Below are 15,328 nucleotides of genomic sequence, written 5' to 3'. Positions count from 1 at the left end.
AGATCACTGGTTCACTTTGGATGAAGGTAAAACTTTATTTCTTGCAGAATATCAAATTGAAACTTTTTTTTTGGGGGGACAAAGTGAGGTGAAGGTTTAGCCATCATCCTAGTTCACAAACCCCTATAGGGTTTTAGTATAACTCGAAAATACCTTCTTGATACCTTTCTCCTCCTCATCTGAAGCCCATTCTGAATGGATTCCCAGTCACTATAGCTAAGGAATACTTGGTCCATTAACTGTATTATTTTTTTTTAATTTCAATTGGTAGAATATATCAAAGCAAGTCAGCTATTTGAAGTCAACTTGGATAGATGTTAGGAGTATGTAGGCTTTCTGATTGGAATTAGATATGATATCCGCAATTGTTTATTTACTGAATCGACCCAGTTCCCTCGTCCCTTTTGTAGGGTTTTGTAGAATGTAAACATTTACATAGAGGGTAAATTTCACAGACCTCCCCTATAGTTTGGCCTAATTACAAACACACCCTCAAAACTTTCAATATCAAAGACACCCCCTTATATTATGACTTTATTATTATTAAGTCCATTCTGTTAGGTCTCTACACTTAAGGGATGGTTAACTCTTTCTTAATGGTAAAACTACCCTTATCAAATTCTGAACTTTCCATAATACCCTTAAGTCTAAAGCCCCAAAAAAACCACCACTCTGAAGACGAAAGAAGGAAGAAGCGGAAGAAACGCAGATGAAAATTTGGTTGTGCGAAGGGAGATTCTCCCTCCCAAGAGTCTGATGACATAGCTTATTAAATTCACCCTTGCTTAACTTAAGGCTCAATAGTCCATTCAAATAATGGGAGTACAGCTTTGCCCTCTCCGGCCAACCTTCTTCACTATCTGTGCCTTCAAGTCAGCAAGATTGATCAGTGATTGCTTTGCTACAAACACAAACCCTGAAACACCGAAACCCCAATTATTACCAATTGAATTAGGGTTTTCTCTGTTTCCAACAACGCCACCTGCACACACCTGAACTTAACTTTAATTCCACCATGTGCAAACCAGACAATGTAGACACAAATATAATCATCAAGAACGGTAACCCTAGCACACAAAATAACAAAACCTTCAAACAGATTTGGTAACTTCCGTACTCATCAAATCCCTTCAAAACGCAAACACCATAAAATTCCGATCCTTCAAAATCAAAACCCAAACTTTTAATCACCAACACTCTACGCTACAAATTACAAATTCATCCTCTTTGAATTGCAAACGCTTTGAAATCCACCTCCCTGCAAATCCCAAAAAACCCTGAGTACCCAATTTCTCTCTCTCTCTGCTCTAAGGTCTCGAAACAAGCTTAACATAATGGATCACTGGAAGAATTTGAACTGGAAGTAACTTCAAGAATTCGATCATAGGTTGAAAATTTTGCAGAAAACAGAACCAATTCAGCTCGCAGGAGGGGGGAGTTTGCTACTGGTAGAGGAGGAGGGAGGGTGCGGGTAGTCGGTGGTGCATGATGGTCTCCTTCCTCTGAGTTGCAGGTCTCCCAACGGTTTGAGAAGGGATGAAGACGTTTTGAGAGGCTTTTTTTAATCTATATAAGGGGGTTAAAATGGACACTTCAAATTTTAAGCTAACGGTGGTTAACGAGAGGGAGAAAATTGATATATTAAAATTTTATGGAGTGTCTCTGTAATTAAGCCAAACCTGCAGGGGGTGTCCATGAAAATTACCATCCGTAGCAACCAGACGACAGCCAAATCCGAGAGGAAGAAACCAAACCTTAAATAAGCCGACAAAACCCCCACTCGGAACAATTCCACAAAAGCAAAGCAAGAGTAAGAGGAGAAGTGGCCCTCCCCATTCCCTGCAAGGCAGCAATTCTCTAGTCATTCAAAGTCTTGGCCAGTTCCTTCCTCCCACCGCTCCTTGTGGGCCCCTATGGGCCCATCGACTTCAATATTTCTGCCTGCCCGGTACTGCCGTGTGTCTCCACAGACAAGTGCAGCGAAAAGGATTGCCTTATGTCTGCCCGAGTAGGGGTAAGGTGGTACATTTTGCCTTGCTTGTGTGTGGGGCACACGCAACAATAGAAGCAGGCGGAGGTAGAGGTGTCGAATTGTTAAAGACTTGGTCATTAGATTAGATGTGTCCGTTGTTTGTAATTAATTACTTAAATTTGTTTGTTAATTAATTTGTTGATTAGTGTAAATTATTGTATTAGTCAGTCATATAACACAAATTAAGCAACAAAAAACGTCCAAAAAACTCTAATCTTTTTCAAAGTTTCAATAATGACGAGATGTTCTCCTTCTGTTTATCTTAAGAGTTCCGTCTGGGTTTAGTCGTTCTCTTCGATATGAGAAAACTGGGTTTGGGTTCTGGTTCGATCAACTTGTTTCATTTCTTCATCTTCTTCTTCTTGGGCATCGACGCGGAAGCGCAATCCCCAGGAAGCATCGACAACAACGGCAACGGCAGCATGTCGACGGGGTTCCGCCCAAGCTTCGCCGTCATCATAGGCGTCGTAGCCATTATGTTCTCCTTAACCTTTCTTCTCCTCATCTACGCCAAGTACTGTCGCAGAACCCCCTCGTCCGAATTTACCATCGACGATGTTGACCAACGCCGCTTTGGTTTTGGTTTTAGTCTTGGGGAACTCCGGGCAGCAAGCTCTCGGCGCTTCTCTGGAATCGACAAGACGGTGATTGAGTCACTCCCTTTCTTCCGCTTCTCTTCTTTGAAAGGAGCGAGAGAAGGCCTCGAGTGCGCTGTCTGCCTCTCCAAGTTCGAAGACACCGAGATCCTGAGATTGGTGCCTAAGTGCAAGCACGCCTTTCACATCGACTGCGTCGATCGATGGCTCGAAAGCCACTCTAGCTGTCCCCTCTGTAGGCATCAGGTCGACCCTTCTGACCTCACCATCTTCACCTATTCCAACAGTTTGAGAATCTCTCGGAACCCTTCGGATCTCACTGATGACCCAAATCTCGAGCTCTTTGTCCGTAGGGAGCAAAACAATGATAATAATCAAGTGGGTTCGTCGTCTTCAAGGTTCAGCATCGGAGGTAGCTTTAGGAAGATCGAAATAGACAAGAAAGGGGAAGAACTGCCAATCCAAGAAGAACAACACGTCATCATCGACGGCGAAGATGCTGGCGATGGTGATGATGATGACCGTAAGTTGCTGCATAAATTCAAGCACATGATCATCGTCTCCGACGTCGTCTGCAAGAACAGATGGAGCGACGTCAACTCTTCTGATCTCATGTTGTTGAATTCGGAGATGCTGAGAGTGATGTCGAGCAGGAGATTCCAATCTTCTGCTTCGAGCAACGAGCGATTCACTCCTGCAACGGCATCATCCGATAATGGGTCTTCATCTAACTCAACTGATCAGATAATTTTGAAGATTAAGGAGGAGATGGAGAGGAAGAGGGTGTTCGAGAGTAAGCTCAATAACTATTCGTTTTCCAATTCAAAAGTCCCTTCTACTCCTGTTTCGGAGTCGACATCGGAATTGAATCGGAATAATCCGCGGGGTCCATTGATTCTATCGGGGACAAGATCCGTCTCAGAGACTAGCTTCTCTAGATTTCCCGATCACATTGAGAAGAACAGAAGAATTAAAGAGTCTTTCCATCGTAGCGGAAAAGACGAGAGAATAAGGAAGGTTTGGATTCCAATTGCTAGACGAACGGTTCAATGGTTTGCAGGTCGAGAGCAAAGGTCGCAGCAGCAATCTCATTCTCAATCTCAGCAGACATCTAACGTATAGAGAAGTTAGAAATAAAAGAAATGATGTCTCTGTACGTAACTATTAAGGTTGGTTATTTCATTTGATGCCATCGCCATCGCCATCGCCATCGCCATCGCCATAGCCTGGGTGGACGGAACCGCCAAGGCCTTGGAGGCTGCGGCTATGGTGATTCACTGACACACCCAGTGCAACGACGAGGAATGTAAATCCGTGATATGGGTGGGGGGTGGAAAAGGTTTCATTTGTAGAATATGTAAATACAACAGATGCAGATTGGAAGGGGAAAACTACGAAAAAGAACAATCCTTTTCCGATTTATATTCTTTCAAAAGCTTTTTTTATAATCATCGTTCCTCATGTTGTGAACTATGTGTGCTATTCTTTACTAAACAATTCAAAAAACCTATGTCTGCAATTAATGCTTCTGTTTGTACCTAGTTAACGCATGGAGACTGGACAATGGAAATCAGTGCCTTTCCCAGTTTCTTTGCCCAGAAAGGCCGATGGACATGGTTCGGGAGACATCTAATCAGATCAGATATCTGATGGTACGATTTGTTTGGTGGGGCCATGGGTGTACGTTTGTTTGTGGGTTTCGTTTTCGGATAACGAAAACTCTTGTAACACGTGGCAGGCATTTTAACGACTTCCGTTGAGGTCTCCAACGGAGAAAAATCGCTCTCTCTCTCTGGTTGACCAATCCATTCCCTTACCCTAATCCTAGTTAACTATACCATTTGAAGGACGATTAACAAAAGGGTTTTTATGATTTGGAACCATGGTTCTTCCTCCCAGCTCTAACCTAATCTCTCTCTCTCTCTCTCTCGGACGGCAACCTGAAATCCAATAACCATAGTTCTCTTCCACTGGCGAGTGCAGATCTTTAGTTCTCTTCCAAACGAAGTTAAGTAGTGCGACTCCAGGCTTGTGTGACCCCATTGCATCTCAAAATTTGAATTGTAACCGTTGGATAATGGTGGAATTAGATTCCTCTACCATTTCCATCATTTCATTGCAAGCTTGACAAGAGTGAAACTAGAAATCCCACAAAACTAGCTCTAAAGCAAAGAGATTTAATGGTTTCCAAACATAGAGCAACCGTTCTATTCCAAGCTTCAGAATAAACAAATTCTCAAAAGCATATAGCAAACAAAAGATCTAAGAGAGCCACGGGAAGGCTTGATTGTGTAATATTCAATAAATCAAAGAATCCTGCCCCATTTAACTGATTGGAAGACAAACTATCACGCCCTGATTTCTGTACCTCAGAGACACGTGACTGGATTTACATACACACTCTGCACTCCCATTAGGATTACTGGTGCAGTATTTAATCTAGCTCATCCATACCACACAAGATAGATCAAGAGGATATGATGAAATATACATAAATACAATAACAGTTGAAGTTTATCAAAGTTATCATTATATCACACCAAAGTATTTCAAGTTATCTCTCATTCCTAACAGGACTTATGAATTAAATAATATCTAAATAATACATCTTTTATGACGGAAATCAAAATAATAAAGTATCAAAATATAAAAGTCTCAAGATATGGCCACCGGCCCAAAATCCAATAACACTACTCTGTCACGCCCCAAACCACCCCCTAGGAGGATTTGAGCAAGTGACCCGTATACCATTCCTTGGACAGCCCGACTAGCTCTCTAAATTACCATTGTGCTATCACCAATCCTATTGACTGATGAAACAACCAACCTCACCTATCCTAATGACCCGATGAGTCTATTGAACAACCAGTGCCCTCCTTCAGGACATTGACCTCATACAATTATGGTATCCAACACCTTAACCCCTATTGGTAAGGGTTTATAGCACGAGTGGTGACAACCTAACCATATGCATTCTACATGACATCGTATGAGTTGGGTGGTGCCCCGCATCCCATTTTACGGGCCACCACTAGCACAGTTTCCAAGCCGGCTACAACAGCTAGACTAGCAATTATATGCAAGTAATTCCATCAGCAGTATAATTCCAATAAGAATAAGAGTGTATAAAGACAGTAAAGTAAATTATTCTTATTATCATAATCCAATAGTTATGTTACACCTACACGTATGGTGTATTTCCACTCACCTTGTCTAGTATCTAGTTGTTCAACTGGTTGTCGGTTCTCGATCGTAGTCCAATTTTCTTCCTCGAGCAAAGTGCTATATCCTAAGATTGATTACATCAAAATCAGGTATTAATTAGTGTTTAAGTGGACATCGAGTCTAAGGATACCCTTGGTCTTAAGTCTAAACCAAGGCCAGACTCAAAACAGAGAAGACAAGAACATTGGTCGAGCGGTATATATCGCTCAAATTGTTTCGGAAGGCTCTTAGATCATTGTTTGTCGAATAGTCGCCTCTTCCACCCTTTATTGTGATATTCATTCTCCTCTATCTCGTGTCTTTTCTTCTTAGATTGTCCTTCTTGGTTCTCCATTTTGGACTCCAGGGTCTCCAGAGCGTTCATATAGTCTTCGTAACGCACTTGCAGCTCAACGAGATTGTCGGGCTGCTTCTTGTAGAGCTCCCAGTTGAGATCTTTATCACCGATCCCGGACAGAAGGGTAGTGAATTCGATTGCTGGGTCTAGGTCTTCAACTTCCAGCTTCACCTGGTGAGGTATGATCTGAGAGACTCACCAGTCCTCTGCTTCATTATGGTTAGACTCATTAGTGTTTTCTTAAAACTTCGGATGCTTGCGAAGGCTGCTACGAATGTTGTGATCAACTCTCAGAAGGCCTTGATTGACTTGAGTTCCAATCGATTGAACCATGTCTTGGCTGCCTTCTTCAGGGTCGTGGGGAAGGTTCTGCACATGATGGGGTCCGAAGCTCCATAGAAGGCCATGAGCGAGTTGAACCCCTCCAGATGTTGCACAGGATCTGTGGTGCCATTGTAGTGCTCCAATGTTGGCATTTCGAACTCTTTGGGGAATCAAACGTTCATGATCTTGTCTGTGAGTGCTGTCGTACCCGAGAAAATTGGTTTCTCGGCATTAGCTTGCCTTGACAAGACCTTGTTGAATTGTTCCTGTAGTTCCTTCATCTGCTTACCGAGGTCATCCTTGGCAGGAGCTTTGCCGCGAGAGTCTACAGGAGCCGCTTCGAGTGTATTTCTTGGTTTCCCTCGCCCTGCTTCTGGCATTTTTCTCGTCGCTGACGAGGATCTTGCTTTGAATCGCCTGATCCCAAGCTATTGTGTTTGCTGGCAGCATCTTCTGCAGCAAGGGGCGGAATGAGCCCATGGTTTGGCTATTGTGCGTTGACTGGGACTGCCTGTTGGAACGCCTGGGCGATTTTTTGGAGCTCTTTCTGGAGGGCTAGGAATTTCCCTTGTGTAACACGAGCCTGGAGGTCAAGCTGGCCTACGGCTATTTGGTCGGCCTCGATGCTCGCCTGATTGTGCTGAGGCTCGGCTTCGTGATCCTCTGGCAAGGCCAAAACCGCGTGGGGGTGAACAAGTGCGTTGGACACTCGGCTCAGAGCGAGGGTTGTCCTAGCTTGGCTTAGTTGGTTTTTATTGAGGTTTGATTTTGCTTTGCTTCTTGTGTTCATTATGATAGTTTGCTTTCGTCTTACTTCCTCTCAGGGCCCCACGGTGGGCCCCAATCTGTTGCTGCCGAAAAGCCTCCTGGTAACGTGTACGACCTGCAAGGGGAGAAAAGGATAAAGAAGAGACCCGGAGCGGAATCCTAGGAGGGACTCTCCGATGCTAAAGTCAGTCTGGCGCACAGATTAGTTGATCAGAGGGGTACGGAGAGAGTAGTAAGTAGAAAGTTATCAGAATACCGTACCTGGGTCCCCTCTTCCCTTTTATACCTGGCACAGTTATCAAAGCGGTTGGAAGTCTTCCTTCCATCCATTGTCTGACGCATGGCGGAGTGGAGTTGGTTATTCCCCTTAATGGAGGAGGGATGTTCCCTAGTGGGGAACGAAATCTTCTCTTATGTGCTATTGGTTTTAACTACTCTTTGAGGCATGCCCTGAATCGGTTGCTTGCCACCCAAGGCAAGCTTCGTGACATGTGTCACATTGTCCTTCTAGTGGGTTACTTGATAAGATCCCGCCACGTGTTGGCCGCTTGTTGGTTGGCTATTTTTGGGCGTATCATAGCTAATGGAGGCCAAACTCCCATAGTTCTTAGCCATCTTGTTTACAACAGGATGAAGGAGAAGTACCCAGAATTCTTTGAGAAGCTGGATGATTTGGGTTTGATTTATACTAGGATATTAGGGGTTGGAGACGATCCTTCTTCACCCATCGGTCGTGGATTGCTGTCCATTTTCTTGACCACCGATAAAAGCATAGCAAAGGAAAGTTTTGGTTTTTCCTCCCTCTCTGTTTTTTACTATTATTTTTCCGAGCTAATTTTTCCTAAATCATTTAATCTGAAAAATAGAGATACTATTGTAATACCATTTTGTTAGTATTTCCATTTGGTTGATTGATGCATTGGGTGATTGGGTAGAATTGGTTTGTCATGTCCTACATCACTTATCACCAAGTATCATGCCAAAAGCTTCATTTTTTATTACCTTCTTTGTTTTATATTTTGTCTGTTTTAAGATTCCCTGAGGCCATCTATGTTTATGCACTTGGAATTTATTAGTGAGTGGGTGAGATGTGAAACTTGATCAAGAAGGATCTATATTATATACTGTACACACAGAATCTCTTTTCTCTTGTGGAGGAAATGGAAATCCTAGATTGTCTTCTAGCAAAGTTATCTTGGTCTTCTCTAGGAGCTTATCCTTGTCATTGAGACCAGCTTCAGTGTAATGTACAGACTACCAAGGCCATCAGGCTTGTTACTTACTTTTGTATTCTCTTAATGAATAATACATTTGAGGCTCCAAATGTGGCCAATATCCTTTGTTTAAAATTTCCGTCCAACAGTGCCACATAACTAAATAGGAAGATTCAGTATTCAAATTGATTTACTGTCGTAAGATAACCCATTTTCCCGTGCCATAATATATACCTTGCAAACTCTGCCTTCACAGAAACTACTATTGCTGCAACTAAACTTTCTGATGAGTTATTGTAGTCCTGGAACCTGCTTTTCTGAAGTTGAGAATGACAACTTAACCCAAAAACTGTCATGTGATAGAGCCATCATAGTTTTCTTGTATCAATAAGAGGATTTATCTTCAGAAATTCTTGAATTCCTTTCTATCTGAATATCTAAGTAATTGACAACCCTAACAAAAGGATCCCAATGTTTTCTTTTGGGGCTTGTCAGTGGAGAGTTATTACTTCTCTGGCTTGACTGCTTCGGTAATCACAGATATGCTGCTTCTCTGGCTTTACTATTTCAATAATCATATTAGCATCGGCAACTCACCCAAAGAAATTTGATTATAATTCAATTGCATATTCTTCAGTCATCGATAAACAATTTGTTGGACAATACTCGGCGTTACCGCAAAATATTTCAATCAATACTGTAATTAAACAATCGAGAATATCCGTTTCTCTCTCTACAACGGATAGATCTATAGGACATACACGAACACATACTTCACAAGCAATGCATGTATCAAATTCAAAGAGGATTCTGCGGAAACACTCGATGTGATCAATTTTCATAAGGATATTGTATAGTTACTCTTCGCATGGGATAAGGTAATCATGAAACTTTGACTGATGTACCTTGCTCGTACTGTTTGTTGACCATAATTCATGAACCATTACCATAGGAGTATATTTATCTATGAATAAAATTAGAGTTCTCTCTCTCTCTCTCTCTCTCTCTCTCTAACCACACACACACACAAACGTTTCATGTTCTCTCCTCTCTCAGCTCTGCGTGTACAAAGCCATGGATTTTTTTTTAAAAATTCCTTATTTTATTCTCTATTTAATGATGCAGGTCATATTCTGAAAACCGATTTTTATTTTTATTTTCATCAATGACTATGGGAAAGGACACGGGACCCACAGATTTTGAGGAATTAATCTAATTTCGAAAAAAAGAAAGAAAAAGGTAGCTTCACAAGCCATTAAGTCTTTGTTTTCTCCCTTTTTCCCACCTATTTGATTAGGGTGTAATCTTAGATCTCCAGGCCACCCTTAATTTCCCACTGTTGTGGAGATGATTGATGGCATTCTTTCTTGCTGGACAGACCCCCTGGTTTTAAAGTGTCTCTCTTCTCTTTCTATTTTGATAGTGGTTCTCAGGGTCTTTTGTTTTTTTATGTGATCTGAGTTGGATGTCTTTGACACAAATTCCTGATATCAACTGAAATTGGCTACTTGAATACATGAATTTACCCCACTGTTGTGATGCTGAAAGATGGCATTCTCTATATATTATTCCCATGTCTGTGATCTTAGTTATTCGAGTACTAATTTTTGTGTTAAGTTGCTCTTTAATCATGTTGTTAAAGTTAATTATGAAAGAGAGAACCCTTCAGGATTATCAATGTTAGCATTGATAGTGCATCTCATGTTTCATAAAACACAAACACACACACCCAAGAAGATACCCATCAGGATTATGTTTCATGGTCTTCAGAATAGATCTTTGGTACTAGTTTGAATCTCTTTCATTTCTTGGTTTAGAAAATTGTTTGCAATCTAGATCTTAAGTTTTCCTAATTTTTTGTTTTTTTTTTCTTTTTCGAGCATAGACATCTTTCCTTGTCAGGATTTGCTATGTTTTGTTAGAAAATCCAGAGTTTAAGTTTTGATTGTGGGATATAACTGGAGCTATTGGAAGGCCCTGAACTTGGCTTTTGAATTAGTCTAGAGGTTCTAAGAGTCTTGATCATCAAAGGGGCTACTAAGATCCTAATCATTTGATCCATGGTCTAATGTTTCCCGCTCAGAGAAATGTAAACAGAGTTTGGGGATGATGAGGGGCCATCGGATGGGTTTAATAGACACTTTTGTGGGTTAGACCCATTGACTGGATTTGAGACCCAAGCAGATAAAGGTCGATCCGAGTCCCTTTTATTCCCAAGCTGAGAATGTAAAGTGTCCATATTGAGATTAGTAAAATGAAATATCTATTACGGTTATTCTGCAAAGATTTTTCAGGTACCTTGGGCTGTGAACCGCCAATTGATTCAATTTGAATCATCAAAGCTCTTAAATTTGTTACAGTTTCATCACTTAAACTTGCAGTTAGTTTCAAGTTGGAAAGCTAAGTTATCAGAGGGTGATTGTGCTTGCAATAATCATTGAATCTGTGTTTACTATTAAGTAGATTGAGTGAATAATCTTAGTGGTGGCAAGTTAAATTATGTCTTTTTTGGTGCACCCATTACCTATGGCTAACCATCTTTCATATGCCTCTTTTTTGTTGAGTCTTGTTATACTGACTAAATTCTTCCATTTAGTCTGTATCTTTCAGCCCATGACTTTGACTCAAAACTCTTTATGAATTGAAGCCCCAAGGGTCTCTAATTCAATTTCTTAGATGCCATCTCTTAGGCAAGAAGAATATAATCCTCAAAATCCCTAAAGCAACAACACAAGAAGTGCTTCCTTTTATACTTGTGTACTGCTTTGTCTCTGAAAGTGTCAACAGATCTGCTGCTACTCATTCTTATACTTAAGTTGACATGTTATACATTGTTATATATTTTTTAAAATCACTAGTGGAACTTATAGAGTGTAGGTGATTGGAAGTCTCTTGATAATAAGAATATACCACTACAAGAAACTTGTGGTGGCTTAAAGCGTAATATAAGTTTCGACATTTTCTAAGCCGTGTTTAAAGGTCAACGGGGGGGGGGGGGGGGGGGGGGGGGGGGGGGGGGGGGGGGGGGGGGGGGGGGGGTGTGGGGGGGGTGGGGGCTGGTGGAAGGTAGTTCGGTTTTCTTTAACAAGAGCCACCGTAGCTCACCGTTTAAGGGTGTTTTTTCTTTAGGTTTCAAAGAAATGTCGTGTTAAATACAAGGCGTTTAAACAAAGCCGAAAAATTAGTTTCAAACCCAAAACTGTTTCCTTCTAAAACCTTTGTTTCCCCCCTCTCATCCTCTCCAAAGTTTCAAAATTTTTCATTTTTAACGAGGCGCTTTTTCCTCTATGGGGACCGCGCTGTGGGAGGAGATGTGAAAAAGGGGGGGAGTGAGTTTAGGGAAATTAAAAGGGGAAAGAAGGAATCGAGCGGAGGTGGGAGAGAAAAGAAGAGAGAAAGAGGGAAATGGAGAGAGAACGTGAGTGAGAGAGAAAGAAAAGGATAGAGAACGTGAGAGAGTAGAAAGAAAGGAGTTTGAGGCTTTCTTCTTCAAGGTTTTTTGATTGGAATGATCGAGGTTTTGCTCGATTCAAACCAGATCTGGTGACTCTGCGAAATGCTTAAGTCGTTGATTCAATAGAGATTCACTGGGGATGCCCTTGGAGCTTCCAGTTCACGAGTGTTTGGTCGCGAATTATCTTTTAGTGAACATCCAACCTATTTTCCCTTGATTTTCTTCATTCTGAAGTAAGATTCTTCCTCAAATTACATTTTAGTTGATTAAATTCTTGGGCCTTCCTATTTGAGTATGAGATTCAGTTGGAGAAAATTTTGGAAATTCATGTTTAGGGTATTAGCTATGGGAGACGATTCATGTGTTTTTACCTAGTTCTCCATTTTCTTCTCATCTAATTGAATTTTTGTGGACAATGGAACCGAATTTGTCCGCATGGCAAATGCTTGGCGAGACCATCGAATGGCTATTCTCGTTGAAGGAATTCGACTTGTTGATTCATAGTTACTTTTGTTGAATGTATAATCTCAAGTCTCATTTCTCATGCAATTCTCGAAGTTCATTTTGACAATTTTTCTCAGATTGATATGAGCAATATGATTCATTTTGCTCTTTTTCTTTTTTCCATTTTATTTCCATAATGAACCTCTAGAATGATTGAACCGAGACCACTTGGTCATTCCCTCGAAGCAATGCTGGCCTTCTTGTGGTCCATCTACCTTTGCCACAAACCCGTCGTATTCTTGGAAACCTCACTATAAACCTCATGGTATATGCTCAATCAGCGGGCTATAATCAGCCCTGGTTAAATTCTCAGATCGGGGGGGTGGGGGTGAGCCACAAGACACGAGAGAGACTCGATATATGCAGGTTGACTAAGTCCAGGTGCATGTGTGTTGCTGCCCAGAGTGGTTGCGAGAGTGGTGTGTGGGGTCTGTGGGGGTGTGTGGTTTGGGTGTTATGTGGCTGTCTATTAGGCTGTATGTGTGTGAGTGTGTGTGTTTGTGGTGTTTGGGTGCTTGGTTGAGGTTCAAGTGGCCTCGCCACGACTACTAAATCGAAAAGAAAAGTAAGAAAGAAGAGAAAAGAAGAGAAAAAGAAGAGAAAAGAATGAAAATAATAAGGAGAAGAGGAGGCGATCCTATTACTTGTGTTTATGTTTGCATGTGTGTGCATGTGTGTTCTTGTGTGTATGTGTGTGGTTGCCATGTCCTAGTAAGTTGTGAGTGTGGTTGTGTGCATGTTTGGGATCTCAACCACCGGTATTGGAAAGAAAAGAAAAGAAAGGAAAAGAAGAAAGAGAGAAAGAAAGGAAGAAGATGAACCATTAAGGTGAGATCTCATCTTACTTTGGAAAACCTGCTGTAAGAGCTAAAATATTAGTTTATTCTTAATAGTTTAACCCTTGAGATTTAATCTAGGAGGGTAATTTTTTATAATCCATGAACAGTGCTTGGGTTTTGGAATTGGTCATTCAACTTGTACATTGGGGAGTTCATAAAAATATTAGTTAATAAGTCAATTCTTGGAAATCTTTTCCATGTTGTGGAATTTGTTTAAATCAAAATCTCTATTATAGTGTAGCATGCATGTCCTTGAATTCATTTTTAGCCACTCTTTGAATATAATAATAATGTTGCATTCCACCCCTAGATATTTCGTTTAGTGTGTCTTCTCTAGAATTTGTTACATGTCTTAGGCTCCACTTATTCCAATGGCAAATATTTTGTGGGAATTGCTTGAAATGCAACACCGTGAGGACTCTACAAAGTAAAAAGATATACAAAATAATCTTGCAATATTTCTTTCGACCTTATTAGTAGCAAAGTCCTATCAAATAGGAGACATGTATTAGAAAATGTCGCAATAGAAAGATTTTTAGATACTTTAAGAGATTCTTCTTTAAGCTAGACAAATGCGGGAACCTTCTTGAAATGCTTAGGCATCTTGAGCCACCAACTCTTCTTATCCATCGCATTCAATGAGCACAACAGGCCCAAGCAAATATCGCAATGTTTCACATGCTAATCAAATTCAACTAAAGGAAACTCGACACATCTTGTCGTGTCCTAGAGTGTTGTCCTACAACACATTTATTGACATTGGATGCTCCTATTGGTGGGTGTTATGCAACCTGATCGGATTGTGATAAGGAGTTCTCTGCTAATAGCTAAGCGGTGGAAGGGTATCCGATGCCGATGTTATGATAGATTGATAGTTAATGGTTCTTAATGTTATATTACAAAGTATAAATTATTGAAAGGTAGAGTATGCACTTCAAATTTTAGAAGCAAGCAAATAAGAGATATGAAGAGAGAAGATGCTCTCAAAATTTATATGAGCTAATGTGTATATCTAATATTATATTCTACATACATGTATTCCTTTTCCATGTACAAAGTGAAATCCTAAGGCAATTCCCTAGAATAAAAAAATGTGGGTGCTTATGGAAGACAAAGTGTGTTCTTTGGTTGAGGATATTGAGGAGGGTGACTCTAGTATTGATCAAACTTCAATGATAGTGATGGGTCATCCCTCCTAATATGGATGAATGCTGCTTACTATCTCTGGTTTGTTAGCTCTTTTTCCATTTGTGTATTTATTTATACTTATTCTTATTATTCTTATACCTTTGTATGCTCTGTCTTACTATCTCAGTTTACTCTTGAAACCTGAGGTGATCCAATGGACAGCTGTTTGGGAGGACTATAAAGATGAATTTGAGAACGATAGAATATGTTTGGGGGTTCCTTGGGTGAAAAGGCTGCAAAAGATCTAAGACAGAGAAGTATTGAGGATGTAATGATCCTATTTGCTTGAAGTCATTGACTTATCACTTCATAGGCCTTCTGATATTTAGTTCTTTTGATAAATTAATGCCAAATGTGATGTTAGAGTCGCCGTCCACCCCTACCCCCCAAATTTATTATTATTTTTTTTTGTGGGGGTGGGGGGATGGATACTGATTTCCCTATTATTTGCTCATAATTTTAAGATATAAAAGAATACTTCTCTGGCATCTAGAGATACTATGTATGATATGTGATTTTGTCTACTGTTTTATGTTGTCAACTATAATGGATCGTGTCTCATAACAGTTTTCTTTTCAACGTTTCTTTTAGGAAGCTGAGACGCACCTCTCAAACATTGTTGTAACCAAATCGCCAGTGGCAAAGATAGATAGACTAATGGGAACTCCAAACAGCCAAGGACAGCAACTCCATTCTTAAATATGAAGGGTTTGAATTCTGAAATGAGCTTTTCTTTACTTAGGTTGCGTTTGGTAACGGTCTGAACAAAGAACGTCCGTTCTTGATTAGAAACGTTCTTTTGCATTCTTGGTCTAGAACGGCGTTCTGAGACCGAAAATGGTGTTTG

General features: G+C 40.7%; 1 protein-coding gene across 1 annotated transcript; it reads left to right on the top strand.

Annotated features, from left to right (window-relative positions):
• Positions 1-2,418: 2,418 nt before the first annotated feature.
• Positions 2,419-3,778, top strand: LOC122669455 (E3 ubiquitin-protein ligase ATL42-like). The gene has a single exon (XM_043866221.1). It carries the CDS (start codon positions 2,455-2,457, stop codon positions 3,748-3,750), a length of 1,296 nt encoding a protein of 431 aa, XP_043722156.1. The 5' UTR covers positions 2,419-2,454; the 3' UTR covers positions 3,751-3,778.
• Positions 3,779-15,328: the final 11,550 nt, after the last annotated feature.

This window comes from Telopea speciosissima, chromosome 7 (assembly GCF_018873765.1).
Source record: "Telopea speciosissima isolate NSW1024214 ecotype Mountain lineage chromosome 7, Tspe_v1, whole genome shotgun sequence".
Lineage (NCBI taxonomy): Eukaryota > Viridiplantae > Streptophyta > Magnoliopsida > Proteales > Proteaceae > Telopea > Telopea speciosissima.
The sequence above is the reverse complement of the archived record's forward strand: the minus strand, read 5'-3'. Positions and strand labels throughout refer to the sequence as shown.

Coding starts and splice junctions, on each gene's coding strand:
- LOC122669455 (XM_043866221.1), top strand. CDS start 2,455: ATGTCGACGGGGTTCCGCCCAAGCTTCGCCGTCATCATAGGCGTCGTA.